At 28.5% G+C, this 27,302-nt stretch overlaps 5 protein-coding genes across 5 annotated transcripts; 2 read left to right on the top strand and 3 right to left on the bottom strand.

Moving 5' to 3' along the window:
• The first annotated feature begins 2,959 nt into the window (after window positions 1–2,959).
• Window positions 2,960–7,869, top strand: LOC141538169 (uncharacterized). The gene is given in 10 exon segments (XM_074259555.1): window positions 2,960–3,153; window positions 3,684–3,890; window positions 5,452–5,569; window positions 5,680–6,117; window positions 6,192–6,584; window positions 6,660–6,714; window positions 7,096–7,163; window positions 7,166–7,316; window positions 7,402–7,638; window positions 7,718–7,869. Coding segments are annotated over 10 exon segments (2,013 nt in total).
• A 1,966-nt stretch (window positions 7,870–9,835) lies between these two features.
• LOC141524677 (uncharacterized) lies at window positions 9,836–13,599 on the top strand. Its single transcript, XM_074238703.1, has 8 exons — window positions 9,836–10,087; window positions 10,455–10,587; window positions 10,698–11,129; window positions 11,903–12,292; window positions 12,368–12,578; window positions 12,692–12,913; window positions 13,023–13,259; window positions 13,351–13,599. The coding sequence occupies exons 1-8, from the start codon at window positions 9,891–9,893 to the stop codon at window positions 13,497–13,499; spliced, it is 1,971 nt and encodes a 656-aa protein (XP_074094804.1). The 5' UTR covers window positions 9,836–9,890; the 3' UTR covers window positions 13,500–13,599.
• Window positions 13,600–14,072: 473 nt separating this feature from the next.
• LOC141524752 (uncharacterized) lies at window positions 14,073–19,506 on the bottom strand. Its single transcript, XM_074238832.1, has 9 exons — window positions 19,367–19,506; window positions 19,173–19,272; window positions 17,924–18,011; window positions 17,475–17,685; window positions 16,892–17,052; window positions 16,624–16,798; window positions 15,640–16,053; window positions 14,622–14,840; window positions 14,073–14,517 (listed from the first exon to the last, which is right to left on the bottom strand). The coding sequence occupies exons 1-9, from the start codon at window positions 19,416–19,418 to the stop codon at window positions 14,138–14,140; spliced, it is 1,800 nt and encodes a 599-aa protein (XP_074094933.1). The 5' UTR covers window positions 19,419–19,506; the 3' UTR covers window positions 14,073–14,137.
• On the bottom strand, window positions 19,370–22,931 carry LOC141524817 (INO80 complex subunit B). The gene is made up of 5 exons (XM_074238957.1): window positions 22,807–22,931; window positions 22,410–22,699; window positions 21,368–21,601; window positions 21,120–21,286; window positions 19,370–19,924 (listed from the first exon to the last, which is right to left on the bottom strand). The coding sequence occupies exons 1-5, from the start codon at window positions 22,850–22,852 to the stop codon at window positions 19,789–19,791; spliced, it is 873 nt and encodes a 290-aa protein (XP_074095058.1). The 5' UTR covers window positions 22,853–22,931; the 3' UTR covers window positions 19,370–19,788.
• A 1,352-nt stretch (window positions 22,932–24,283) lies between these two features.
• On the bottom strand, window positions 24,284–27,028 carry LOC141524513 (BTB/POZ domain-containing adapter for CUL3-mediated RhoA degradation protein 3). Its single transcript, XM_074238494.1, has 5 exons — window positions 26,785–27,028; window positions 26,230–26,674; window positions 25,236–25,548; window positions 24,956–25,154; window positions 24,284–24,765 (listed from the first exon to the last, which is right to left on the bottom strand). The coding sequence occupies exons 2-5, from the start codon at window positions 26,579–26,581 to the stop codon at window positions 24,562–24,564; spliced, it is 1,068 nt and encodes a 355-aa protein (XP_074094595.1). The 5' UTR covers window positions 26,582–26,674; window positions 26,785–27,028; the 3' UTR covers window positions 24,284–24,561.
• Between the last annotated feature and the right edge of the window lie 274 nt (window positions 27,029–27,302).

Below are 27,302 nucleotides of genomic sequence, written 5' to 3'. Positions count from 1 at the left end.
GTTATAATTATAATTACATATATACAGCATAATCTTCTTTACTCAAGAATTAAGATTAGTATTTGTATTTAATTACAATATTCCAGAAATGAAAGCCATTCCAGGAGGTTAATTAAATAATTAATAAAACAGATAGGTGAGTAGAAGTATAGTTAAAGAGAATTATTAAACCGACTTCTTGGTAGACGATAGTTAAGGTTATTACATTTTTTGAGGTCAAGGGTCAGAGCAATGACAATGAGTGTTATTAAGATAAGACACTGGTTATTATTAAACTACAGTCTAGTTGATAGAGTCCTTAGGGGGTTAAAAGGACGCGAGCGTTAAAATGTCAAGCGTTATCTTTTAAATAGAATATACCAGACTGACAATTACTGTTGTTTCAGCTTTAATAACTTCTGGCTCAAATATTTCCCAGGTAATAGCTATTGTTCCCGGTAAAATCTTACCTTTGTATGCTTCCAGGTAATTACCTCAAGAAAGGTTTCTTTAAGAAGATTCTCCACGCTAAAGCAAAAAAAAATTGAGTATTAATTTCAAATTTTGGTATTCTTTTTCATGTTATTAAAAATTACAATTATTATTTAGAATTTATAATTTATAATGCAGCTCGTAAATCCTAAATTGACGTTCTGTTATATTGTACCAGGAAATTTTTGTTACAGAGTAACAAATCTTATTATAGTACCCAGCACAATGAAGTCTTCGAGATCAGATGACGCTTTGCCACAAAAGCTGCTGTGCTATCTCAAGCGGTGATGGCTCTTTTCTGCCGGATGTCTTTTATACAGTCTATGCAGCCCGACAATTTAAGTAATTGCTATTCCATTGCTAGTTGCAGGTTATTATGCGGTACATTATTATTTTTTTACTACTTGAGGAAAAATATCGCTATCAAATGATAAATAATAATTTAAAAAAAATGAAGAATAACACTTTGTAAAAAACTTAACTAATAAAAAATAAAAAAATTATTTTAAATAAAAGAAATGAGTGATTAACAAAAAAAATTTTTTTTATTGAAAAAGAGGGGTAAGTCGACTCTATATATTCTTCTTTTTCTGTAAAACTGAATAAGTTTTATCAACTTTTAATAATTCTTTAGAAAATTCCCAAATTAAAGGGAAAATTTTACTTTTCAAGGAATTTTTTCCAATAAGCATTCTTACAAGAAGTTTTAGTAATTTTGAATAATTCTTCTGGCAGAGTCTCAAAAAATCTGACTTTCTAAACCGTGTAAAAAAAAAAAAAAAAAAATCGTCTTAAAATTGTCGATTGTTTAAGATCTTAAATGTGATACAAACCAAGACTATTTTAAGACTTTTTTAAGACGCCAAAAAAAAAATTCCGAGAGCAGATTTTTGAAATTTGGCGCTCGAATTTAGTATGAAAATTAATTTTTAGACAATTTTACGAATTTTTAACCGCTTGATTTTTGAGTAAGCTCTTTTTAAATTGAATTTGAAATTGTTGAAAATTCATTATCGGACAATTGTGAAGATCCTAATCAGAAACAAACTTATGATAATTATTTTATTTTAAAATATCAAATTAAAAAATTCTGTAATACACATAAATAAATATGAAGCTAATAAAAGCGGGTAAAAAGTCCAACAAAGGTGAGAAAAAAGCAGTCAAATAAATAAAGATTTTGTTGTTATATATTTTATGCGGTTAACTCACGCAGGTAATTAATAATTCTGTGATAATTAATGGCGCCGAGTAGTTATAACTACTATTTCTTTACACGAAATGTTTAAACTTCTTTTTTATCACCAATCTTGTATTAAATACAATTCTTATTGCGTAATAATTTAATTGTGAATTTAAAATTTATATTACAAGCTTATATGGGATAATTAATGCTAAAAGATCTTAATCTTTATCAATTAACAAAAAAATAATTCCAGATGATCTTAATCTCTTGACAAATTTCTTGCCCAAAAATTCAAAACAATCTTACACCCGGAGAATAAATTTGCTTAAGCTTATAAAGTAACCTTCACCAAAGTTCATTACCCTCAAACAATAATTAACGAGAGAATCTGGAGGCTCAAAAGCCGCGGAATTCATCCCCCGATTTAATTAAAACGCGTATTATTTATTAGCTGGAGTAAAAAATAAAAAAAAGGGGAATCCTGAAAAGGACTTTCCATATAAATGACAACTTTTATAATATTTTTCATTTTTTATTTGATAAAAATCGTCTTAAAATTATCGGTTGTTTAAGAATTTAAACGTGATACAAATCAAGACTGTTTTGACTTTTTTAAGACGCAAAAAATAATTTATAGAGCAGATTTTTGAAATTTGATTCACGAATTTTTTATGAAAATAAGACGATATCACAGCGACAGCTTCGGAAAATTATTATAGAGTCTTAAAATAGTCTTAAAAAAATCTTAAAAAATTTTTTCGTGACTATTTTAAGATGAGCTAACAATCACAGAGCCTCGGAACATTAAAACGGAGCGTCTTAAAATTGTCTGATAATAAATTTTCAACAATTTTAAATTCAATTTAAAAAGAGCTTACTCAAAAATGTAGCGATTAGAAAGTCGTAAAATTGTCTAAAAATTAATTTTCATAAAAAATTCGAGAACCAAATTTTAAAAATCTGCTCTCGGAATTTTTTTTTTTTTTTTTGGCGTCTTAAAAACGTCTTATTAAAGGGAAGTCTAATACAATTTTTCCGACAATAAGACTTTTCAGACTTTTTTCAAAGTTCATTAACCTCAAACAATAATTAACGAGAAAATCTGGAGGCTCAGAATCCCCCGATTTAATTAAAATGCATATTATTTATTAGCTGGAGTAAAAAAAAAAAAAAGGGAATCCCTTTGGATGGCGAAAGGGATTTTCCATGTAAATGACAACTTTTATAATATTTTTCATTTTTCATTTGATAAAAATCTCCGACTGGATGACTGTGGACAGTCATAGCGACTATGAACTATGAATGACGGAAACTGGATTCTATAGACGTCAAGAGCTTCGACGTTTTTTATATTCTCGAGCACCTGAAAGCCCTGTTCGAGCGGGAGTCCCACTAGCAGTATCCGACTGTGTCGTTAGAACCAAGTGCAAAAAACCCAATGCAAATGGATCTGGACAATGGGAGCCTTTTTATACATTTACGGTGATGAAAAGCGGGTAAGTAATAGCGGCTGGTGGATATGCGGGATGGTTACACGTAGCCGATGATCAAGGCGTTTTTATCCGTCTCGTAAACAGTCATGCTGATGTTTGGGTTTTTTTTTTTTTTTATTTATTTCTGGATGCTGGTTCTACTGTATTACACGTACGAGGCTGCTTTTTGTTCCTGGAGTAAAAACACACCGGACGCGTGTTTTTATTTTCTTAAACGTTTCATCAATGTCAGCTTCTTGGATACATCGTTACTCTTAGTCGGCCATTATTGCTAAATAAACTGTCCGATAACCTTTTTATTTAACAATATCTCACGGTCCATTGTTGCTCGCTTGTAATTGCTAGCATTGTTATCGTGTCACTTTACCAAAAGTTAAAATTACTTTAAGGAAAAAAATTAATTGGTTATGACGTCTGGATATTTAATTGCTTTTGCTAAAACTCAATGTCACTGGGTACTTTTGTTCGCTTGAAAATTGACGTTAATTGTTATTGATTAATTTTAATTAAAAATATTTTTTTTCCTTTTAAAGTTTCAATGTTTTTCCTCAGTTTGCTCAAAATTTGAAGAGAGTAATGTTCGGTAAATTTTTGACGCTGATTTTATTCCCGGTTTTCGCCGCTGAGGGTGGAATTAAATTAAGCACTCCTGAAGAATGTACCAGAGAGTGCAGCAAAGATGAAACGCCCAAAATTTGCTACTATTTTTTTGCGCTGGAATTTTTCCCGGCGCTTAGCAGGTAATTTTACGCTGATTAAAAAATTAATTTCACAAAAAACTTTACTCAAAAAATTTTCCGTCTTCCTTAAGATTTTCTTGATTTAAAAAAATTTACGCTTAATTCAAGACTTGTTTTTTTTCTGAGTAGAAAAATTATTTTTATATTGACAAAATTAGTTTGAAATACTTTTATTTTTTGAGTCAAGCATTAAAATTATTAAATTGGAATTTTTTTAAATTAAAAAAATTTTTTAAATAAATTTTTTTTATATTTATAATGTTATAAATTTAAGTCAGAAAAAAACTTTGAAATAAAATAATTTTTACTTCTCTATACGCCGAAAAATATTTATTAATTTTAAATAATTTTATTTCTTAACTGAAGAAATAAAAATAACTTTTTTGTTAAAGAAAAATTTTTTGATTTAAAAAAAATATTTTTGAATGAAAAATCGTAAGCTGACAATCTAAAATTGTTTTTTCCAACAATAAAATTACTGTGAGAAAAATTTCTATTTCTTCAGCTAAAAAAAAAAAAAAAAAAAAAAAAAAAAAAAATAAAATTATTGAAATTAATAAACAAATAAATTTTTTATTACAAAATTTCTAATTTTTTTCAAAAGAAATTTTTTTTCTCTCAGTGCATTCTAAACAAACTTAAACCTTAAATACTTTAATTGCAACTTAAAATTACTTTGTGTGTACAATTAAAAAATAATTTGCCCATCCTTAAAATTAACGTAAAGTTTTGCGGTAATTATTTTATATTTAACGAGTAATTTGATGTTAACAGGATATTAAACTTATTTTATAGCTTGAATCTGTTTACGACCATCAAAATTGTTTAATAATTCATTTCGCAAGATAAATAAAGTTAAATTACTGTTTTGATAATATTACTGAATAAATATTGTTTGAATGAAATAGTAATTATCAATAACAATAAAATGAATTAATAAAATTGAAATTAACAGATACTTGACCATTTTTGATTTAATATTACAAATAAACGAAATAATTATTTAAAAAAAAAATTGTATTTGTAATTTTTAATAATTTTTAAAAGTAGAATTTTTGTTTAAATATTTCTTCCCGCAATTTAGTTGTTAAAAAAATCTTAAAAATTATTAAATAAGTTTCTTGTAACAAATTTTAGTAGATTAAGAAGCAAAAAGTAGGTCAAAACAATTGGAATTTTTGTATCGCTATATCTTGGATTGTTTTAAAGATATTATTTAGGGGTTAGTTTCATAATTAGCGTAGTTAAATCTATAAAAAATTGGTACAATCAATATTTAGGGCACTAAATCTATTATAAAGTTCAAGAATAATTAGATGTAAAAATAATTATATGATTATTCAATTGGTTTTAACTTGAAAACAATTAAAGTTATGCAAATAACTATTGAAAACAAAGTTTTAGGAGTTGGATTAACTTTAGGAAGACTATATTATGTGTATACGATACGCGGTATTGTGTAAGGTTAGCTATTGTCAATTGAAATGAGTTAATTAAATTTATATGTAATAAAAATTGAATAACAATAATGGTAATAATAATGAAAACAAAATTAATAATGTCAACCGACGACGACACAAGGATTGAAAAACAAAGAGGACTGCGAGTGTATTATCGTTGATGGAGTTGAACGAACTGTGTTTTCAGTGAATCGCATAATACCCGGCCCCCACATTCAGGTAAATATATGCTCGAAAAATTAATACCCAGTGAACAATATCGGCAAATAAAAAGCGCAATCTAGAAACAAATTATTGTTTTAAATTTATTTATTAAATATCTGTTTCAGGTTTGCAAAAATGATTACATTGTGGTGGACGTTGAAAATATGGCTGAAGGAGTCGGAACGACGATGCATTGGCACGGACTGTTAGAACGTAATTATCAGCACTATGACGGAGTGCCATTCGTTACTCAGTGTCCTATAGAAGAATCTTCTGACACATTTCGGTACCAGTTTCCAGCCTCCGAATCGGGGACTTTTTTTTACCACTCCCATGTCGCGCTCTATCAGCTGGACGGGCAATACGAAAGGCCGCTGATAATTCGCGAGCCAAGAGAAGACGATCCCAATTCGCAGTACTACGATGTTGATGATCCAGAACACGTGATCCTCATCAGCGACTGGATGTATGAGCTGGCTACCGAGCGATTTCCTGGGTTACGTAAGCGCTGGAACAGCGAAGCTGCTGATAATATCTTGATCAACGGTCGAGGAAGTTACACTGTAAGTTTATTAAATCATTTTATGATATTAATATGAAATAAAAGGGTTTAATTCATTTTTTAATTTTTTTCCAGTACGAAAACAAAAACAAGACCGACGTAGAACTGGAAATATTTTACGTCCAACCCAATACCAGACACCGGTTCCAGTTGATAAACTCCTTCACAACGATATGTCTCGCGCAATTCAACATTGAAGATCATCAGCTACTATTGATCGCTCAATATGCGGCTAACATGGAGCCCGTTTATGTTGACACAATCGTAATTAGCTCTGGCGAGCGTGTTGATTTTGTTATAAACACAAATAACACTGCTAAGACATACTGGATACAAGTACGCGGACTTGGAATTTGTGAAGAAAAAAAAGTTAACCAACTGGCAAAGCTCCAGTACCAAAGCTATCAAGATTCTGAGTCAAACTTCAACGATCCTCCGACGTATGACGAGGGACTTCCCCGAGGAATTGTACTCTCTTATTTTATTGTTACTCTATTTAATTAACCATCTACTGTTGATTATTGTTGTTTTTCATTATTACAGCTCTATAATCCGCTAGATGCGTCATACGATCCAGAACAAGGAACTGTTTGCTCAAGTAATTTGAAAGCTGTAGATTTCAATTCTTGTAACTTTGTTCCACTCTCATCCTCAAAAATATCCAGTATTTTTTTAGTAAGTCAAAATTCTGAAGTTATTAGCACTTATGAAACTGAAAAAAGCGATTTTTAATCAGTTGAAAAAACTTTTTGAAAAGAACAAGATGACACTGGGATATATAATATCATCCCAGAATATACTCAGTGATATCTGCGGTGAAAAAATTTCCGATAGTAGCTAGTATAATCTTGGATTATACTCATTATAATCTTTGATTATACTCATTATAATCTGGATTATACTAGCTACTATCTAAAAAAAAAAAAAAAAAAAAAAAAAAAAAAAAAAAAAAATTTTAACTTTACACACTAATTTTCAGTGGGACCGGGAGAAACTCCAGTAGCAACTATAATAAACGATATAGCTTTTAAACCACCTCGGGCGCCTCTCCTCTAACAGAGCCCGAGGACCAGGAATACTTTTACGAGAATACCGACTACTGTAAATCTGAATCAATGGCCAATGAATCAAGGCCTTGCTCCAGTACACACGTCAAAAATATTCCACTGGGTTCCATCGTCGAAGTTGTAATCTACGATCAAGGTAAACCGTGGCTTTTAACAGATAAAAAAAAAGTACTTCCTTATTTTATTAATAACCCATTAATAAATTTTTTACTTAATTTAACCACGAATACCGATCTTAAGCTACCCGTTCCACCTTCACGGAATAAACTTCCACGTGCTGGACATCGGAAGTCTTCCGGAACAGCCGGCTCTCACGATGGACGACATTGAAAAAATGGTTTCGAAACACCGCGAGCGTCTGGTCAATAAATCTTACGACAAACCCTCCGCTAAAGATTCCGTTATGGTGCCTCAGGGTGGCTGGGTAATTTTCCGGTTTCGCGCAGATAATCCAGGTCTACAAACAATTTATAATATTTATTAATGATTAAATAATTAACTAACTACAAGCTATTAATTACTTTTCAACAATAAGTTACTGGGCATTCCATTGTCACATTGAATTGCATTCAATAACAGGAATGCAGATGGTTGTTCATATCGGCCCAGAGTCCGATTTACCGCCAACGACGCCAGGATTTCCTCGATGCGGTTCATTTAAACCGTACATTTGTCCGAAACAATAAAGAACTCATTTGTTTGTTTATCTATTTTAGATTAAGCATATCATTTTGATTTCATATTGCATACCAATCGACCGTTAAATTCCAGAGTATTGAATTAAATAAATTAATTAATCAAAATGTTAAAGTATAATAACTGAAAATTTTGACTTTGATATTTATCATAATCATTTCGTATTTAGAAAATTATCGCAAGATATGTAATTGATTTATGTTATAAAAATTAAAAAAAATTTTCAGTTCAGTTCCAAAAATAAATATAAATGTTTTTATATTTATTCAGAAAAACAAATTTATAAAATTTTATAACAATTAAATTTTAGAAATAATTTTACATTTAGAAATTAAAAAAAAAAAATCTATCAGTTCAAATTAGAAAACAAAAAAATTTTTATCAAGATATTAATTTGTTATAAAAATTTCAAAAATTTTCAGAAACAAAAATTTCTTAACTGGAAAATAAAATTTTTGGCTCAAAAAAATTTTTCGGCTGCCTGAAGAAAGACCGAAGTTGTATTGGCTGAAGTAAAAATTTTTTTTGAAATTCTATTCTTGGTGGAAGTAATTTTTTCTTAATTCAAATTATCATAAATACTTGATACAATTAATTTTTAATATTTGATTAAGATTTTTAGATACTTTAGGGAAGCAGCGGCAGCTACTTCAGCTGAGAAAAAAATTTTCTCACCTTGAGAAAATTTTTCTAAAGAATATTTGATACCATTTTTATATTATATTAGCGTGCAATTATACATATTGAATGAAAAAAAAATATGATGAAATATTATTTCATCTTCCCATTTGACATGTTAATCAATAAAAATATTAATGAAAATTTACTTCTATCTTTATATTTAATTTTTTGGAGCAAGAGAGAAATTTTCTCAAGACAAAAAAATTTACTTCTATCAACAACTAAATTTTTTGGAGCAAAAGGCGGAATTTTTATGACATTTAAGTTAGCTGTCACCTGACCAATTTTTAATTTTATTTAACAATTAAATTTATTAAAAAAAAAAAAAAAATTGCATTTTTAATTTTTTTAAATTTCTAAATGTCAATTTTTTTTTTTTCTTATTTTTTTTTTCTATAATTTATTTGTTAACAAAAATTCTAAAAATTATCAAATATCGGCTAAAATTAATTTTCATTGAATTTTTTCGAAACAAGAAGATTTTCTTGACTTAAATAAATTTTCTTTGTCTTAAGATCCGTATTTCTTAAAGCAAGAAAATTAATTTTGTTGGAATAAGTGTAATTTCTTGTGTCAAAAAAAATGTTTTTTTTTTTTTCGCTCAAATAAACAATTAGGAAGAAAAATAATTTTCAAGAAATTAATTGTCTTTAATCAAGAAAAAAAATTCTTGAATCAAGTAAAATTAATTTAAATCAAGAAAAATTTCTTAGTTTAAGAATTTTTCAATTTAAACCAAGATTAAATTCTTAAAAATTATTTACTTGATTCAAAAAAATTTTTTTTCTGTATATAAATACACAGTCGTATCTTAATTTTTTATAAATAATAACGCTTCGCTTATGACACGTGCAATAAGAATGTTTGACGTCAGGAATTCTTGAAAAATTTATTTACTTCATACGACATTTAGAGAATATTTTCAATGTCATATTAATGTTAATAAATAATTAAAAATTAATAAGAAAAAAATATATTATTAAATTAGTCTAACATTAAAATAATTTAATTCTGACATTTAATAATTAAAAAATGTAGAATAATTTTGAATTTTAAATTATTTTATAAAAAATAAATTACGTTAAATAATTTGTAAATAAAAAAAATTATTTATAAAAAATTAACTTGACATTGAATTATTAAACATATTATATATTTATCTAATCATTGACATTGTAAATAAATAGCTGATGCGATAATGACCGAATAATTAAAACGCGCGGTATCTGTTGACGGAAAGAAAAAAAAAATGATTATCATCGTTATCAAAGATCAGCTAATAGTCAAAAGTTTGTGGCTTTTGTTAATACTTTAAGTATAAAAGGCAATAATGAAAGCTTGTAAAAAAATCAATATGTTAATATTGCTGGTTTTTATCCTTCCGATTGGTGCAATTGGCCAACAATGTGCGGATGATGGACTGAAATTAAGCACTCCAGAAGAATGTACGCGTGAGTGTAGCAAAAATGAGACACGGAAAATTTGCTACTACTTTTTTTCATTGGAATTTTTTCCGGCACTCAGCAGGTAAATTTTATTATTCATTTCATTCCTCTTTTGAGGGAACAAATGAACATTGAAAACGCTCGAGAATTGGAGAGGAAATTTGATTTGGTACAACTGTAGTGGGTACAAATAAGTGTAAATTGAATTTCCTTTTCAGCTATAAAATATATTTATTGGTAAATAAAAAAAAAAAAAATATGGGATAAAATGAGTATTGTGTCAGGTTAGCCATTGTCAATAAAAAAAAGTTAATTAAATTTATCTGTAATAAAAATTGAATAATAATAATTAATAATGGTAATAATAATGAAAACAAAATTAATAATGTCAATAGAAACTTAAAATTGGATTTTATTATAAATAATTATCTGTTTAATATAAATTTCAGCGCTTGCGATTTGTGCCAACCGACGACGACACAAGGATTGAAAAACAAAGAGGACTGCGAGTGTATTATCGTTGATGGAGTTGAACGAACTGTGTTTTCAGTGAATCGCATGATACCCGGCCCCCACATTCAGGTAAATATATGCTCGAAAAATTAATACCCAGTGAACAATATCGGCAAATAAAAAGCGCAATCTGGAAACAAATAATTGTTTTAAATTTATTTATTAAATATCTGTTTCAGGTTTGCAAAAATGATTACATTGTGGTGGACGTTGAAAATATGGCTGAAGGAGTCGGAGCGACGATGCATTGGCACGGACTGTTTCAACGTAATTATCAGCACTATGACGGAGTGCCATTCGTTACTCAGTGTCCTATAGAATCTTCTGACACATTTCGGTACCAGTTTCCAGCCTCCGAATCGGGGACTTTTTTTTATCACTCCCATGTTTCGGTCCATCGGCTGGACGGGCAATACGGGCCGCTGATAATTCGCGAGCCAAGAGAAGACGATCCCAATTCGCAGTACTACGATGTTGATGATCCAGAACACGTGATCCTCATCAGTGACTGGATGCATGAGCTGGCTACCGAGCGATTTCCTGGGCTACGTAAGCGCTGGTCCTCCCAAAGGGCTGAAAATATACTTATCAACGGTCGTGGAACTTATACAGTAAGTTTCTTCATTATTACTTCCTTTAAGGAGATCCAAGTAATTACTAATTTTTAACTTCCCGCTAAGAAAATTTAAAATTTTCAAAAATCGGGAAGTTATTGGTTTTACCCAGTTTTGCAAAAATCGAGTTTTCATCAGATTTCGACGTTTGAAGGTCACAGAAAGCGTTTCTGAATATAATCTTAAATACAATTTGGACTGATTCGGACCGATCGATAGATTTCGAGAAATCTCAAAAAAATGTGAAAAAAAATTTTTTTTTTCAAGTGCCTTTTTTGGAATAACTTTTAAACGGCTTGATCGATCATCTCCAAAAACTAATCAGCTCTTATCACCTTGAAAAACCACGTCGATTGCCGCTAAAAGTGTTTTTTCGGAAGTACTCCGAAATTTTTAGTTCGATCAATTCAAACTCAAAGATTCTTCATGAGGCTTAGAAAACTGCGCTGAATGCCGCCAGCCAACCACTTGAAAATTGGTTTATTCATTCAAAAGTTATTGCAGTTTGAATATTCAAAAAATAGTGTTTAATCAAACTTCTATCAGATTTTTGAGCTCGAAAAGCTCAAAAACGTCATAAAAGTGTAATTTTAACCGCTTAGATATGGAATTAACGGGAAATTGCAGGGATGGCCTTTAGGGTAAACCGTTTTCCAGATTTTTTTTACTTATTATTAGGCTACATAGATTGAATTTACAATTTAAAAATTTGATTACTTCACGTAGATCTCCTTAACATAAGTAAAAAAATTAATTCTTCTTTCTTTTAGTACGAAAACGGAACTAAGACTAACGTAGATTTGGAAACGTTTTACGTCCAACCAAATACCACTCACCGATTCCGACTGATAAGTGCATTCACCACAGTATGTTTGGCACAACTTAACATCGAAGATCATAAATTGTTATTGATCGCCCAAGACGCGGCTAATATCGAGCCGGTCGAAGTCGACACGATTATAATTGGCTCTGGCGAGCGCGTTGATTTTGTCATCAACACAACCAACGACGTCAAAATATATTGGATACAAGTACGTGGACTCGGAGAGTGTCAAGAGAATGAAGTGAATCAATTGGCAAAGCTCCAATACCAAGGCGGCGAAGATTCAAAGTCTGCCAGCGATCCTCCAACTTACAGCGATGGACTTCCTCGTGGCATTGTATTTTTCACTTTTCTACCTTCATTCAGTCATTCGTTAAAATTAATTATTAATTATTGCAATTGATTCTTCCAGCTTTATAATCCACTGGACGGGTCTTGCGATTCAGCGGAAGAAAATTTCTGCGCGAGTAATTTGAAAACTGCAGATCCTTTTGACAAAGAAATTCTTAAGCCGGATCCAGATGTTCAAATTTATTTACCATTTTGGTTCCATAATTTCAATGAGACTAATACTTTTGATATTTTGTACGGATCTAATCCGGAAAACTATCCAGTTTTCTTCGGTAAGTTTTAATTATTTTTTTTTTTTTTTATAATTTACTATAAATGTCAAGAGAACGAATAATTAAATTCTGTCAAATTGGGAGAAAACAAAATTATAAAAAAAATTTTTCAGTTACTTTGGGAACAAACCCTCTGGTGAGCGTTCTGGGAAACGTTACTTACAAACAAGCCAGCGCGCCCCCACTCACCGAATCGGAAGGCCATGAATACTTCTGTGATTCCCCGGATTCCGATTATTGTAAGGAACATGCTGCTGACCGAACGCCTTGCTCTTGCACTCATGTTCAAAATGTTCCGCTGAATTCTATTGTTGAAGTTATAATCTACGATAGACGTAAGTTCTTTTTTAATAAAAATTTTATAATTTTTAAAAAAATTTAATAATTTAATAAAAATAGTGAACAAATAATGAACAATTAATTAATTAATTTTAACTTTAAAAGAACGTTTGCCGACTTTGAACCACCCGTTCCACCTCCACGGTGGAAATTTCTACGTCTTAGACATCGGAAGTCTTCCTGAGCAGGCTAACCTCTCGGAATCAGACATAGAAAAAGTTATGGCCAACCACCAAGAGCGTCTGAGGCGCAAGAAAGGCTATGACCGGCCCTCCGCTAAAGATTCCATTGTTGTTCCACAGGGCGGATGGGTTATTTTTCGGTTCCGCGCTGACAATCCTGGTTTAAAATTTATTTTTTTTTTCATTATTTGCATTAAAATTTTATTAATTTTCAAATTCTATTGTTGTAAATAATTAAATTAATTTTACAGGATACTGGGCATTTCATTGTCACTTCGACTGGCATTCAATAACGGGAATGCAATTACTATTTCATATTGGTTTGGACTCTGATTTACCGTCAACACCTTCAGGATTTCCTCGGTGTGGTTCATTTAAACCACCCGTTTGTGCTCCTTGATAGTTTTTTGATTATTTATTTTTTTTAGACAAATTTATTTATTAATTTTTTCTGTTAAGAAAAAAAAATTAAAAACAATTCAAAGTTATTTTTGATAAAATATTATTATTATTTATAAATAAATTTGTGATAATTAATTTTTTTTTTTATCTATTTTTCAAAAATGCAAAATTTAAGCTCAATTTTTCCGATAATTTGGGGTTGAAAAATTTTTAGTAAATATTTTCAAGTGGGGTCACTTAATTTTTATATTTTTGAACGAAATTTCTAATTGATTTTATTGATATACTAAAAAAAAATTCATAATTAAAAAAAAAAAATTAATTACCATAATTTTCACAAATTTTTAAAAAAATTATATAATCCAAGATTCTACTGAGTATAATACAAAAATAATTTAGTATAATTTGGATTATATTTGAAATTTTGTTTTTTTTTCGATAAAGATTACACTGAGTATAATCTAGGAGGATATGTAGTGTAATTTTGTTCTTTCTCTGTAGTGTCAATAATTGGAGCTTTTACCTTACTAATGAATAATAAAGCAGTAATTTGAGGTAATAAATTTAAAAATTAATAAATAAATAAATTTATATTATTACAACAAACATATACAAAATTTTTAATCTATAATGGAACTATTCATCCTCAAAGATTAAATCAGGACCTTTGTGATTCCCGCAAGTAGGAAAATCGATAGGAATTGTAGGCATGTTCTCCGGATTGCCAACTTGCAGGAGAAACTGCATCGGCGGACCGTGAGTAGTTGCATATCCCCGGGATTCCCATAACCAATACCCGATATTGTCGGTATAAAAATTGAGTATAACGTATCCCTTGTTCGGAACAACGAAGCTATCCAGTTTAGGAGGATTGATTAGATTCCGCGGGAGTTTATTTGATTGGTCAAGAGATACTATCTCCTCTCTTGTTACCGCTCGTCCGAATGATTGGTATCCTATTACGTTGACCGTGTACCCGTGGATATGATACACGTGGCTTCTATTTCCGCCGAACCCTAATTGAATAACCAATAAACCAACTGATTAATTAATTATTCACTTGTTTACAGAAATAAGTACATCAGCATCGTTCGCTAATTGATTAAACCAACCAACCAACCTTCATCAATCAAAACAATTTCGATTGTTTTCTTAGCGGGGACTTGCAGTACTTGCAAACACTCGCAGAATTCGGGATTGTTTCTGCAAGCTATTGACCGCTCTTCTATCGAACAAACCAAATCTTCCGGAACTAACTCCGGTTGGGAGAGAATTGGTGATGACGGGTACTTGAAGGACATCTTGTTTATCTGCGTCACCTTAGGATTGTCATCGATAGCTAAAATATTAGAGAAGAAACATTTTTTAACAAGAGATTAGAAAAATTTTTAATCCCCCGATAAAATATCCCCAAAATAAATATCTCCGGATAAAATATCCCTGAGACTAATCTGTGTAAAAGAAAAATTATCCTAAAAGAGTCATAAAATTAGGATCCTAAATTTGACACAATTTAGAATATTTTTATGACATCAAACTGAAGTGAAATTTAGATTTTAGAAAAATATTGTTGCTATTATTAAGAGAAATAATATTGTAAAAAATATTTTTATTACGATTTTTTAGGCACTTAATTCACAAGTGTATGATACTTTTAGGATATTTTTATAACAATTTTAGGATACTTTTATGACAATTTAGGATGACTTTCTGAAAATTTTAGGATTTTTTGTGACAATTTTAAGACATTTTTCTGATAATTTAGAATGCTTTTATAAACATATTAGGAAATTTTTATGAAAATTTTAGGACATTTTTATGACAATTTTAAGAAAATTTTCTGACAATTTTAGAACACTATTTTGTCAATTTTATTGTTATATTAAGTTTCCTAAAATTGTCATAAAGGCATCCTAAATTTTGATAAAAATATCCTATAATTGTCATTAAAGTGCCTAAAATTGTCATAAAATTGTCATAAAAGAATGTTTTGAATTTTTTTATTGAAAAATTTAATTATTTAAAATATTTTGTCCAGGGATATTTATTTTGGAAATTTTTTGTCTAAAAATCAAGAATCATGGAACCAAAAAAATACAAACAAGAAAAAAAAATAAGATAATGTTAAATAAACTTACTCAAGTACGAGGGGTAGAAAGAGTACCCATAAATATTAAAAGTGTAATCAGTCATGTCATCGGTGATGCTCGGGTAGTAGTTGACGTCAAAGGGAAGATAATAAATAGCCGGTGGATCATTATTAATAATAACATTGGATGTTGTCTCTAAATCCAAGGAACAGAGAGTATTTTTTTCAATACTTCGACAGTCATGACCCTGCATTTCTTCCGGTACGTCTAGATAATGTACTGGATCACCATCATCATCGTCAGCCTTATCTTCGATAGAGCCAGGAGGGATATTTGATTCCGCACTGTCATAAGTTAATGAAGTCTCGTAGATCAAATTCCTACAGCCCTGCAGGCCTTTAACCACTACTCGATATTTTGATCCAAGTCTATTTGCATACAATATTAAGTCTATTCTTTCTCCTGAAAAATAATTAGTTTTAGATTATATTACTGAATTAAAAAATTTTATGATACTGAAATGGAACAATTTTTAATAATTTAATTTTTATAAAAAATATTGAGTGGAAAAATTGCAATTATAAAAATTAAACTACATTTGAAATAAAAATTTCAAGGAAAAATGTTTAAAATTAATTTAAAAAAAAAAAAAAAAAAAAAAAAAATTTTTTTTGGATTGTGTGAAAATTTCTTGAGACATAAAATAACAAAAAAAAAAAAATTTTAATTTAATATATTTGTCTTAAATTAAAAAATTTATTTGAAAAATATTCAAAAAATTTTTATCAAACCAAAATTTTCTTCTGCAAATTGAGAAACACACAGACAGTAACAGTATAATTATGTATATAATATGTAGCCAATTTTGTAAGCATGTCAAAGAGAATCTCGTAACAGTAGATTGATTGAACGGGAGATGGATTTTTAATCTTCGAGCGACAAAGGACCAATAGATCCAGACTAATCCGATCAGGACGAAGATCAAAGTAAATTTTTGCGGTAATTATCGGAATAATTTATAATATTGGTTACCTGGGAATATAATAACATGCATTGTTTCTGTCGGTTTAATCAGAGTATTTCCAACAGCGTATGCTACCAGCGGGTGATTGTCGATGAAAAATCCCATCGGGCAAAAAATTCCAGCATTTATTAACCGCAGGCGATAACTGAGGCCTTTGTGTACATTAAGCTCATGATTATTGGCCTGGAAAGCACAATAATTACACTTACACATCAGCATCAGCATCATTGTGACCGTGATTTACGGTCAATAACTGTGATTTGTGATTGTAATTACCTGGCCGTTTATCGTGAGAGCGATTGCGACGGGCGTTGATTGCGAGAACGGATAAATAGGATACGATTTTCCAGATAAAATCAGAGTTCGTTGGAGATTTTGATCGTCTGATGGAGAGGATACTATCAAGGAGCCGTACAATCCGTCAGCTTGCTGAGAAACTTAAAAGTTAAATGGTTTTTAAGGTTTGTTATTAATTGCGATACTGACATCTATCCAATTTTTTTTTTTTTTAAGAAATAAATTGTTGTAGAAAAATATTTTCCGTACACGGAAAAAACAAGATGACACTGGATATCATCCCAGATTATACTCAGTGATATCTGTGGTAAAAAAATTTCAGATAGTAGCTAGTATAATCCAGATTATACTGAGTGATATCTGGATTATACTCAGTGATATCTGGATTATACTCAGTGTAATCTGGATTATATTAGCTACTATCTGAAAATTTTTTTCACTTGATTTCTTTTTATTTATTTGTTAAAAAAAAAAAAAAAAAAAAAAAAATTTTTCAGATGTCTATTAGATTAATGAATTAAAATTCATAAAAAAAAAAAAAAAAAAAAAAAAAAATAAGTACTTGAGTGAGCGTGGTAGAAGTAAGTCCCATTTTTCTCGGGCTTGAAATCATACCGAAAGCTCGAGAACGGCATGATTGGACACTGAGTTATCATAGGAACTCCATCCATGTGTACATATCCTTGCTGAGATATTCCGTGCCAGTGGAACGAAACCTCGCTGGATGGTAATTTGTTGTGAACAAATACTTCTATGATATCTCCGAGACACACCTGCAATAAAATTCATAAATAATTTTTTTCTATATGATTAAAAATTTTTTAATCATTACGAAGACATTTTGCAATTTTTTAACAATGAAAAAATCAAGTAAAAAAATTTTACAAAAAAATTAAAAAAATTTTAAGTGCAAATTTCGAAAAATAATTTTTTTTTATAATATTTAATCTGTTATAAAAATTTCAAAAAATTTTCAGATGCCCGCTGATTTTAGTATCATTAATTATTCACCTCTATAGCAGGTCCAGGTGTCTTGCCGTTGATCAATAAGACGCTGTCGATTGATTCATTGCAATTGTCTGATTCATTTCTGCAAATCCTTTTAAATTTATTGATTACTATTGGCGGCAATTCACACTACCGCCACCTGCAGGACTGATTGGTAATTAAATTTCAATCTACACCCCTGATAGCCACCTTATCTATAACTTACTGTCAATCTACGTCCGCAATTTGAAGCAAACTTGACGGAAAGAGTTGGCAAAGCGAGCGATTACCTATTAGTTACCTATAACTTACTCTGCAAATAGACGTCAAAACTTGCTGTACAAGTATTTCCTTCAAATTGTAGTAAAGTTGAAAAGAAATTTAACTACAAGTTTGATTGTTAACTTGTATTCAAGTTGCGGCCGTAGATTTCCGTCAATTTGCTTACAACTGTTGTTGAGAGAAGAATTACCGCCAACTTGATGTATAAATTAACCGTAACTGCTGGAAGTCAACACTTACTGAGAAAGCGCTGGCTATCAGGGACCACTCCGCCATTTTTATTAATCTTCACCTCGAAATTTATTTTGCTCATTATATTTAATTGCTTATAAAAAATCAGTGGGAATAATTTTTTATTAAAACTGTGCAATGGCAAGATTGTAAATTTAATTTACTTTTTTAATTACAATGTGCCTTTTATTTTACGTGACCTTCTGAAATGTAAGCGTGCGGCGCCATGTTTAATTTTATGCAATGTTGCTAAAAGAATATTAATTTTTTGTGAGAAATTCAAAAATATTAACAAGAAAGTGATACAAATTGTGTATGGTAGAACTTTTTAACGTCCCAATTGATAAAAAAAATTTTTTATAAGTTTCAAAAGATGAATCTTATTTAAAATAAATTTGACCTAAAATATGAATCAAAAAAATTTAATTTATTAATAAACTAGATTGAATTTTAGTTCCGACTTTCCCCAAAACTAGTACGCAACAAAAAAAACTCGGTAATTCACTCGGTTAAACCGCTAATGGAACTTTAATAATACAATACATATCTATATCTCGATCTGCAATGTAAATAAATGTTAAACAACAAAACTGAACGTTTATAATTAAAATACCGTTAACTGGATAGAAACGGATGAGCGCGCGGAAAGATTGAAAGGTCTGCAAGTATAAACACTAATAAAATAGTAAAAATAAAAATAAGCAATAATTTTTTTTTTTTTTTTAGATTTATGATTTCTCAAACTTTAACAAAAACTTACGTGTTAGATTTATGATACTCCGTCACTACAAAATTGTACTGACATTTTAATGAATTTCCACTCACACACTGACGCTTACACTCGTGCAATTCTTCTCCGACTGAGAAAAAATTTAACTATTAATAATTTAATTACTAGCAACAAAAATAAATTTTTCTAAATTTTCAAATAAAAAAAAAAAATTAAACACTTACCAATTAAAGTTGACAAAAGTAACAAAAAATTAAAAACAAACAGACTCATCATGACATCAGACCATTTTTTAAGAATATTAATTTTAGATAATTTTTTTAACTGATAGTGTCACTGTCCGGAACAAGAATGAACTGTTAATGCTATGCTGGATATCACTGCTGGAAGTATTGATGCACACTGGTACATCCACACGTATGAGAACCGGTCTGGACCGTGCTGACCATAAGATCGTGGAACGGTAAACCGTTACAGGTCATAATCGGTAATTGTTTTTACTACTATCACTATTTACTATTTATTAATTTAAATATTATAAACTAGGCTTGAAAAATATTAACAATTTTTTTTTTTAAGACCTTAAATTATATTTATGAATTATTAGATGTGAGTGATGAGGTAGGCTAATGAATCAAAGCTTGGATTATGCTAGGATTCGCGCGATGTTTGCCTTGTAACACCGCAGACTGCACAGAGGGATTCCTGTCCTAGAGCAGGAATATCTTTTTGGGCTTTCGCAGTCGTCTACTCCGCACTTTATTACTTCTGGTATTTTTTTTCTGAAATTTAGAAATTTATTAATTAGGATTTTTAAAATTTTAAATAATATTGAAAAATTAATATGTGCATGTGCTAAATTAATTCAGGCTGAGATAATAAATTATTATTAATTAAAAACTTAAAATTTTTCTGTTTTCTGTTTTTATCAATATTATCAAAAAATTAGTAGCTTCAATTAATTCATATAATAAAAAACATTTAATTATTAATATCAATTTTTTTTATTTACGTCTGACTTTATGAAGAAATTTTTTGAACTCTCAAAACAATCTAACTTTAATAAATAATTTTGTATTATTTGTCAAAATTATTTGAAGAAATTTATGTACTTTTTTTCATCATTTTAATTTTTTCTTCCTTATTATTTTTAATAAATCTTTTTTTTTAAACAATAAAATTTTATTATTACTATTATTAATTTTAATAAAAAAAAATATTTCAAATTTTGGTACTTAAAAAAAAAATCTTCAAATTATAATTTGAAAGTTTTGAGAGTTAATATTAAAAAGTTAAAAAGTTTCAGCCATTAATTTTGTGATATCTGCCTACTTATCATAATCAAGATCATAAAAACACTTTTTTATAAGCTAATTATTATAAATTATAATCCTAATCATTATGATGTATGATGTATGTACAATAATTTTGTTATAGCACTTGTAATTTTGTATATTACATTACTAATGACTACTGATATATTCTCACGATTGATTACTGTATATATTTGTAACTTTCATATTTATTTTTCTGTTTTTTTTTTTTTTTTTTTTTTGACAAGTGTAATGAATTTCTATATATCATTTATTCAGAAATAAATAAATAAAATTATTATTAATTTTATAATCTAATAGAAATACCGTACGAGTAAAAAATTTTCAGTCACATATTAAATTCAATTAAGCAAATGAAAGCCAGCATTAATAATTTTCCGTGACACGAAACTAAATTAACTTATAACTAGTTAAAACGTCAATTAGATAACTAATTACAAATTAGAATTAGGATGTTCGCGCCGACGTATGACACGTTGCATAACATACTTCATAAACCTCGCTAATTATCTACTGTCACTGCTCTAACACGAGAAAGTGATTAAAAACTTTTGACAAAAGTTACGCTAAGCAATCTCCATTATTTAATTTAATTACTAACCACCAAAATTAAATTCAAAATCTGGTGAAAAATAAAACTTACATTGAAGTAGGAGGCAGAGGAAAGTCAACTCCCGGCGGAAGCGAAATAGAAGAACCTTCTAGGGTAATCCTGTAAGTCACCAGTGGTACTTGTCGCTTGATCTTACCCTTGGACATTATTTTTGTCTTGGACTCTTGTTTCTTCAACAATCTCTCCATAGTTTTTTTCTAAAAATAATTAAATATTATTTCTAATTTCTAATTTCTAATTAATAAAAAAATTAATTTCAAAATAAAAAAATTAACTACTTTATCCTTTTCCCGTTTTTCATCAGCCATCTGCTTTCGCTTCAGAGATTTTAACGCAGCTTTCTGAATTGCCTCGGCGGTCATGACTTTTTCCTTGTACCCAGTAGGCAAGGACATCAATTGCTCGACTCCTGGATTCGGCTCGGTGTCTGTTTTTCTCTCAAACATCGCCCGCTGTCTGGCTGTCATCAATTTTGGATCCTTTGGTTTTATTTTTTTTAATTCATCGTCAACCTGGAATTTATTTAAGTCAAAAATTAATTATTTGTATTATTAAGAAAATAAGAAAAATTTTTTCTCCAGGATAATTTTGTCCCTCTAGATACATAATTAAGAAATTATATTGTATCTTAAGAAATATTAAAATTTTTAAAGATACTTAAAATAAAATAAAATATTAAAATAAAATACTTAAATAAAACTAAAATAAAAAATATTTTTTATTTTTTATTTTACTATTTTATAATATTTAAAAATCCCGCCATTATCTCAGTCGACCAACCAAGAACCTAAAACGCGAATATATAAAATGAGAAATTCAAAATTTAAAAAAAAAAAAAAAAAAAAAATTTTCACCAGTCAAAATGGAAGGTAGATTAAATGTAATTTAAATTTTAAAATACAATGATTTTTTTAATTTTCAAAAATTTCAAATGGCTGCCATTTTTAAACTACTTGACAGATACAACTTAAAAAGAACAATTACAAGTTCAATTTTTTTTTTAAATAATTTTTTTTTCATAAAAATATTCTAAACATAAATTTTAAATTCAAATTCAAACCCAAGTTTGACATTTATTATTTAAAATCCGAATTCTTGGTCATTTTTATTCACGTCATTCCTGCCAATTGATATTAGTGATTTTATTGTTCAAACTTTTTAAATTTCTAAACGAATATTTTTATAACAATTTTTTTTAAATAATTCAATTATAAAAATCTCAAAAATTGACAGATGTCTATTAATTTAATTATTATACTTTTTCAATTAAAAAAAAAAAAAAAAAAAAAAAAAAATGATAAAATAAAATTTTTAAATTACCTCCTCAAGTTTTCCAGACTCAATAGCATCCAGCCAACGTTCCTCTTCACTGCTAGTCCCACTGTCCTTACCTTTTCCACTTTTCAAAACCTTTTTCTTGGACTTCGGTGAGGTCGAAGTACCCGCTAGAGTTTTCACCACCTTGCTGTCATCAATTTCTACTTTCTTAACGCGGTTCAACATTTTTTTCCTGCCTATCAGTGAATTTCCTAGAACTGCTTCGTGGATTAATTTCTTCTTCTTGTGTTTTTTGTGCTTGTGTTTTTTATGCCGCTTCTGCGAAATTGTTTCTGAAAAATTATCCACGCAAAAATTAGAGGTTAACTCTATAGTCAGTCTGCTGTGTCAATAAAATATATATCTAGTGGCAATAAATTTTATGAAACTGTTTACTTACCAATATTTAATCCAATGTCACTGATAGCTTCTTTAGGTTTGCCCATTTTTTATTTTTTTAAAACATTTTAGACATTGACAATTAATAGTCTTGTTATTGTTTAAATGTCTAACATTGTGTATATATATTTATATATTTAATAATAATAATTGTAATTCATTGGTAACTTAGGAATTGTTTTTTCTTCCTAGGAAAAATTTTTGTGCTGCAGAAGGTAAAATAGAAAAAGACACTTATAAAAAAATTTTTTTAATCTTTTAACAATACTGAAGTTAGCCGTCAGCTGTTAATTTTAAAAATTTTTCGAACAAATTAATTATAATAAAAAAATGCTTCTAAAAATTTTTATTAATTATTTTTGGTAATTTTTTAAAGTGGTTTTTTTTTTGTAATTAATTTGTTGTAAAAATTAAAAAAATTTGATAGCTATCAGCTGACTTCAGAATTGTACAAAAATTTGATGAAAATTAATCTAGCAGACATTTGTTCATTTTAAGAATTTTTTTAACAAATAAATTACGGCAAAAAAAAAATGATAAAAATAATTTTAAAAATTTAAGAAATTTAAAAATGCAATTTTTTAAAAATAATTTTTTTAAACAAATTTAAGTTAAAAAAAAATTTTTAAATGATAAAGTAACTGCTAACTTAAATGTCATAAAAATTTGACAGTTTTCAGCTAAATTCAGTATCACAATAAAAAAAATTAATCTCTTGAATTGATCTAGCGAATTTTACAATTTATCACCTGTTACCTGTCACATTGCAGCTGTCATCTGTCATAAAGCGCTCTTATCAGATCTGCATTAAATAAACAATGTCATTAAATTATTAAAATCCTCTAAATTAAAATATATGAAAGTTTTGAAGTTAGTCATAGGTCGAAACTCGCAAAAAATGGCCCACGATTTCTTATTGGTTGAAATTAAAGCGCGCGCTGTTTAAATTTCTAATAAAAAATATTTAAAAAAAATTTTATTTGCAGTTTTAAATTAAAATTATATTCAAGTGAAAATTATTTAAAATATTTAAAATTATTTCAATTATTTTAAAAAATTCCACAGAAAAAATTAATTAATTATTTTTATTTTAATTAAACAAATAAAATAAAATAATACGTGACCAATCAATTTTTATTATGAGCAATTAATATGCAATTAATTACAGTTAACAATTAAACAATGGATATTCATATTTAAATATATATATTTATAAATAATTGGTGATTGTAACAATCTTATTATTAAATTCAACTATTTTTTTTTTTTTTTTTTTTTTTTTCTAGTCCAGTAGATTCAAACATCAATACGGAATTTAAAATTTTTAATATTAACCATTTAAAATTTAATTACCCTGTCGCGAAAAATTGGCAGTATTTATTAAATTTAATTTAATACAAAACAATGCATTCGATAAATTGAAAAAAAATAAAGAAAAGAAAAACAATATAAATACAAATGAATAAATAAAAGTAATCTACATATTTTACAGAATTTAAGTGATAGTCCAGTTACAAAAGTTATTAATTATTCACTAATAAATAATATTATCGTTTGGCACTTGTCTGCTTGGTAATTAGTGCGAATAAATAATAGTTACAATGATCATAGATCATTATTGTAATTAATAATTAATAATTTATAATTTATAGTTAACAATTATCAAAAATTGTTATTTTATATGAGCACGGGTTTTAAAAGACCGTACCAAGCTCATGATTGCAGGATGCGCGGGTGTCAGTACAGTGAGGGAGGGTCAGTTGGTGTTCTGCTTATTGGTCCGGAGACGGGCTAACCCGGAACGCTCACCCTCTTCTTCGTCGCTCGTACATGGCGGTCCGCCGCCAACTGCTCCGCGGGATGACGTTGCTTGCATCAGCTCCTGGTCCGGGCCATTACGATGCTCGTATAATAAAATGTTTAATGTTTCTTCGTAAATTCTAGCTTCTGGGAACTCCACCTGGTAATTTTATTTTATTTAGAATTTTTTTTTTTTAGCAGAAAAATAAATTTATTGGAACAATAATGAAGAATAAATTAAAAGGATATAAATTTCTTCAAACTGTTAAAAATATTTTCAATACTTGCCCGCTTATTATTATTTAAAAAAAAAAAATTAAAAAAAAAAAATGACAAATCATTATTTTTACCTTGGTATGTTTTCTATCAGTAGTATAAACAATCGAATGACAACAGACTTCTCCGACTTTTCTTCCATGTCCATAAAACGTCCAACAGCATATTTCAATAGAACCGATAACGTCTTTAATAAATAAGACTCTTCCATTGAATCTCAAAGACATTTTATCAAACAATTCGATGTTTTTCAGTAAATTGTCATCTGACGTGCTGAAAATTAAATTATTATTTATTATTAATTCTTATTAATTAAATAATAATAATAATAATAATTATGAATAACAAAGATACCTTGTATATGAATATTTATTATTATGCCTATTGATAAGTAACTTAACAACTGGTTTGGTAGTACTGCTAATGAGCAATTGCTCTTCTCTTTGGGAAGTTATTAAAGCAACTCTACAAATAGGCTCAGCTTCGCGTTCTTTTCTTAATAGTGCTTGTTCACATGACTCTGCTAGCTCGCTGATGCAGTAGTACTTGGCTTCTACCAGCAGCTCGGTTATTTCTTTAGTACTTTCTGGCAGAGCTACTGATCCGTTTCTCAGAAAATTTAAAATTGTTCCAAAATGTTTTCCGCATCTGTCTATCAATATCCAACCTGCCAATAATTAATACTTATATTAATTAAATTAAAGAATATTTTAAAAATTCCTTGGTTCTAAAAATTATGTATGAATTTAAAAAAATTTTTTTTTTTTAAGTATTTAATTTATTTTTTAAATAAAAAAATTTTTTTAAGATATCTGCTAATTTTTATTTTATAAAAATAATCATTTTTTATTTTTAAAAACTTAAATTCAAGTACTTAATAAAATTATAATAAAAATTACAATTATAATCAAGAAAATATTTTATAAAAAAAAAATATTTAAAAAAACTTTTTCGAATTTTTGCATGTAAAATTTTTTTTAATAATTAAATTGTTGTAAAAAATTGAAAAATTAATGCTTTTCAATTTTCTGAATTTTTGCTACAAATAAATTTTTTTTTAATTCCTACTTGTAAAATTTTTGCATAAAAATTAAAACAGTTAATAGATATTTGTTAATTTTATAAATTTTTACACAAAATTAATTGTCATAAAAAAAAAAAAAATTATGTAAAATTTAAAAAATTTTTATCCAAATTATTTTTATAAAAATTAAATTGTTTTAAAAAATAAAAAAAAAAGAATATAATTCTATTGATTAATTATAATTAAGTATATTTAAAATTAATCAATTTTAATTAAGTATAATTAATAAAAAAAAAAAAAAAAAAATAAAAAAAAAATATCCACCTTCAGAATCAGTGTGAACATCCATACGGCCACTGAACATAGCGCGCAACATAGTGTCATGCTTCCTGAGAGTGCTAATGGTCGTGTAATGCAAGGACCCGCCAATATTGAGTTTGACATACTCCGAGGGATAGCGAATGACCGGACGATGATCACCAGACATAACGGTGGTGTTGCTGGTGCTGGTGGTGGTGCTGACAATCAGCGCTGGCGAGGTTGACGAAGAAATCGAAGTCGAACTCGCTGGGGAGGAAGTAGTAACCGAGCAAGATGAGACGGGCAGCAGAGCTAGAGGTTCTGGAGTCGTCGATGACGACGGTGCCTCGATTTTATCTGGTGTCACAATCAACATTTAATTTTCTTACACGAGCAACGTCGACACGCTGCTTTGTCAGTCTTGGTTTTGGTCAGGCTGCTAATCTAACGATCCTACTGTACCTAGTTTCTGAAATTAATATTTTAATTATTATTATTATTATTATTATTATTATTAATAATTTTAGTAAATATTACTTTTTTTTTTAAGATAATAATTATTACACATGCAAAACTTACTGCGATAATTGCTAGTCTACGTGACACTTAGACTCGTCATTTTAAATATTTATGATTCGAGTTCGAGGAAGTTCTCTTCTGCAGATATATTGATTTTATTACGCGTAATTCAATCATGTCTTTAATTCCATGTCCATATTAGCGGTGCTCAACGTTTTTTTTTCTTATTATTATTTATTGTAATTTTAACAATTTATGTGAGTATGTAATGCAATAACACAACCAGTTGACAGTCACTTGAAGTTGCCGAGGCTCGATGATTTTTACAGGATGACAACTGCGGAAAAAAAAAATTTTATTGATACCACAATTATAAAAATTATTTATGACAATTTTTTTTAATTTTCTTTCACAAAAAAATTTTTTAATAATTTTTTTTTGCAATTATTTATTTATTAAAAAAAATTTTTAAAATATGACATTAAAGTTGGCTGTCACTTGACTATTTTTTAATTTTTTTTAACAAATAAATTTGCTCCAAAAAAATATTTTTAAAAAATTGCATTTGTAGTTTTTTA

This window comes from Cotesia typhae, unplaced genomic scaffold (assembly GCF_013202065.1).
Source record: "Cotesia typhae breed Kobodo isofemale line unplaced genomic scaffold, CoteBio_Ctyphae contig_10, whole genome shotgun sequence".
Lineage (NCBI taxonomy): Eukaryota > Metazoa > Arthropoda > Insecta > Hymenoptera > Braconidae > Cotesia > Cotesia typhae.
The sequence above is the reverse complement of the archived record's forward strand: the minus strand, read 5'-3'. Positions and strand labels throughout refer to the sequence as shown.

Bases quoted from the DNA above. Each gene is read 5' to 3' on its own strand.
- LOC141524677 (XM_074238703.1), top strand. From the start codon at position 9,891: ATGAAAGCTTGTAAAAAAATCAATATGTTAATATTGCTGGTTTTTATC. The intron at 10,088-10,454 runs GTAAATTTTATT...TATAAATTTCAG, and splicing joins TTTTTTCCGGCACTCAGCAG to CGCTTGCGATTTGTGCCAAC. The intron at 10,588-10,697 runs GTAAATATATGC...TATCTGTTTCAG, and splicing joins TACCCGGCCCCCACATTCAG to GTTTGCAAAAATGATTACAT.
- LOC141524513 (XM_074238494.1), bottom strand. From the start codon at position 26,581: ATGTTGATTGTGACACCAGATAAAATCGAGGCACCGTCGTCATCGACG. The intron at 25,549-26,229 runs GTGGATATTTTT...AATTATTGGCAG, and splicing joins TGTTCACACTGATTCTGAAG to GTTGGATATTGATAGACAGA. The intron at 25,155-25,235 runs GTATCTTTGTTA...TTTAATTTTCAG, and splicing joins AATAAATATTCATATACAAG to CACGTCAGATGACAATTTAC.
- LOC141524817 (XM_074238957.1), bottom strand. From the start codon at position 22,852: ATGGGCAAACCTAAAGAAGCTATCAGTGACATTGGATTAAATATTG. The intron at 21,602-22,409 runs GTAATTTAAAAA...AATAAATTCCAG, and splicing joins AGTCTGGAAAACTTGAGGAG to GTTGACGATGAATTAAAAAA. The intron at 21,287-21,367 runs GTAGTTAATTTT...AATTATTTTTAG, and splicing joins AAAAACGGGAAAAGGATAAA to AAAAAAACTATGGAGAGATT.
- LOC141524752 (XM_074238832.1), bottom strand. From the start codon at position 19,418: ATGATGAGTCTGTTTGTTTTTAATTTTTTGTTACTTTTGTCAACTTTA. The intron at 18,012-19,172 runs GTAAGTTTTTGT...TAAATTTAAAAG, and splicing joins GAGTATCATAAATCTAACAC to GATTTGCAGAAATGAATCAG. The intron at 16,799-16,891 runs GTAATTACAATC...TGTGCTTTCCAG, and splicing joins CTCTCACGATAAACGGCCAG to GCCAATAATCATGAGCTTAA.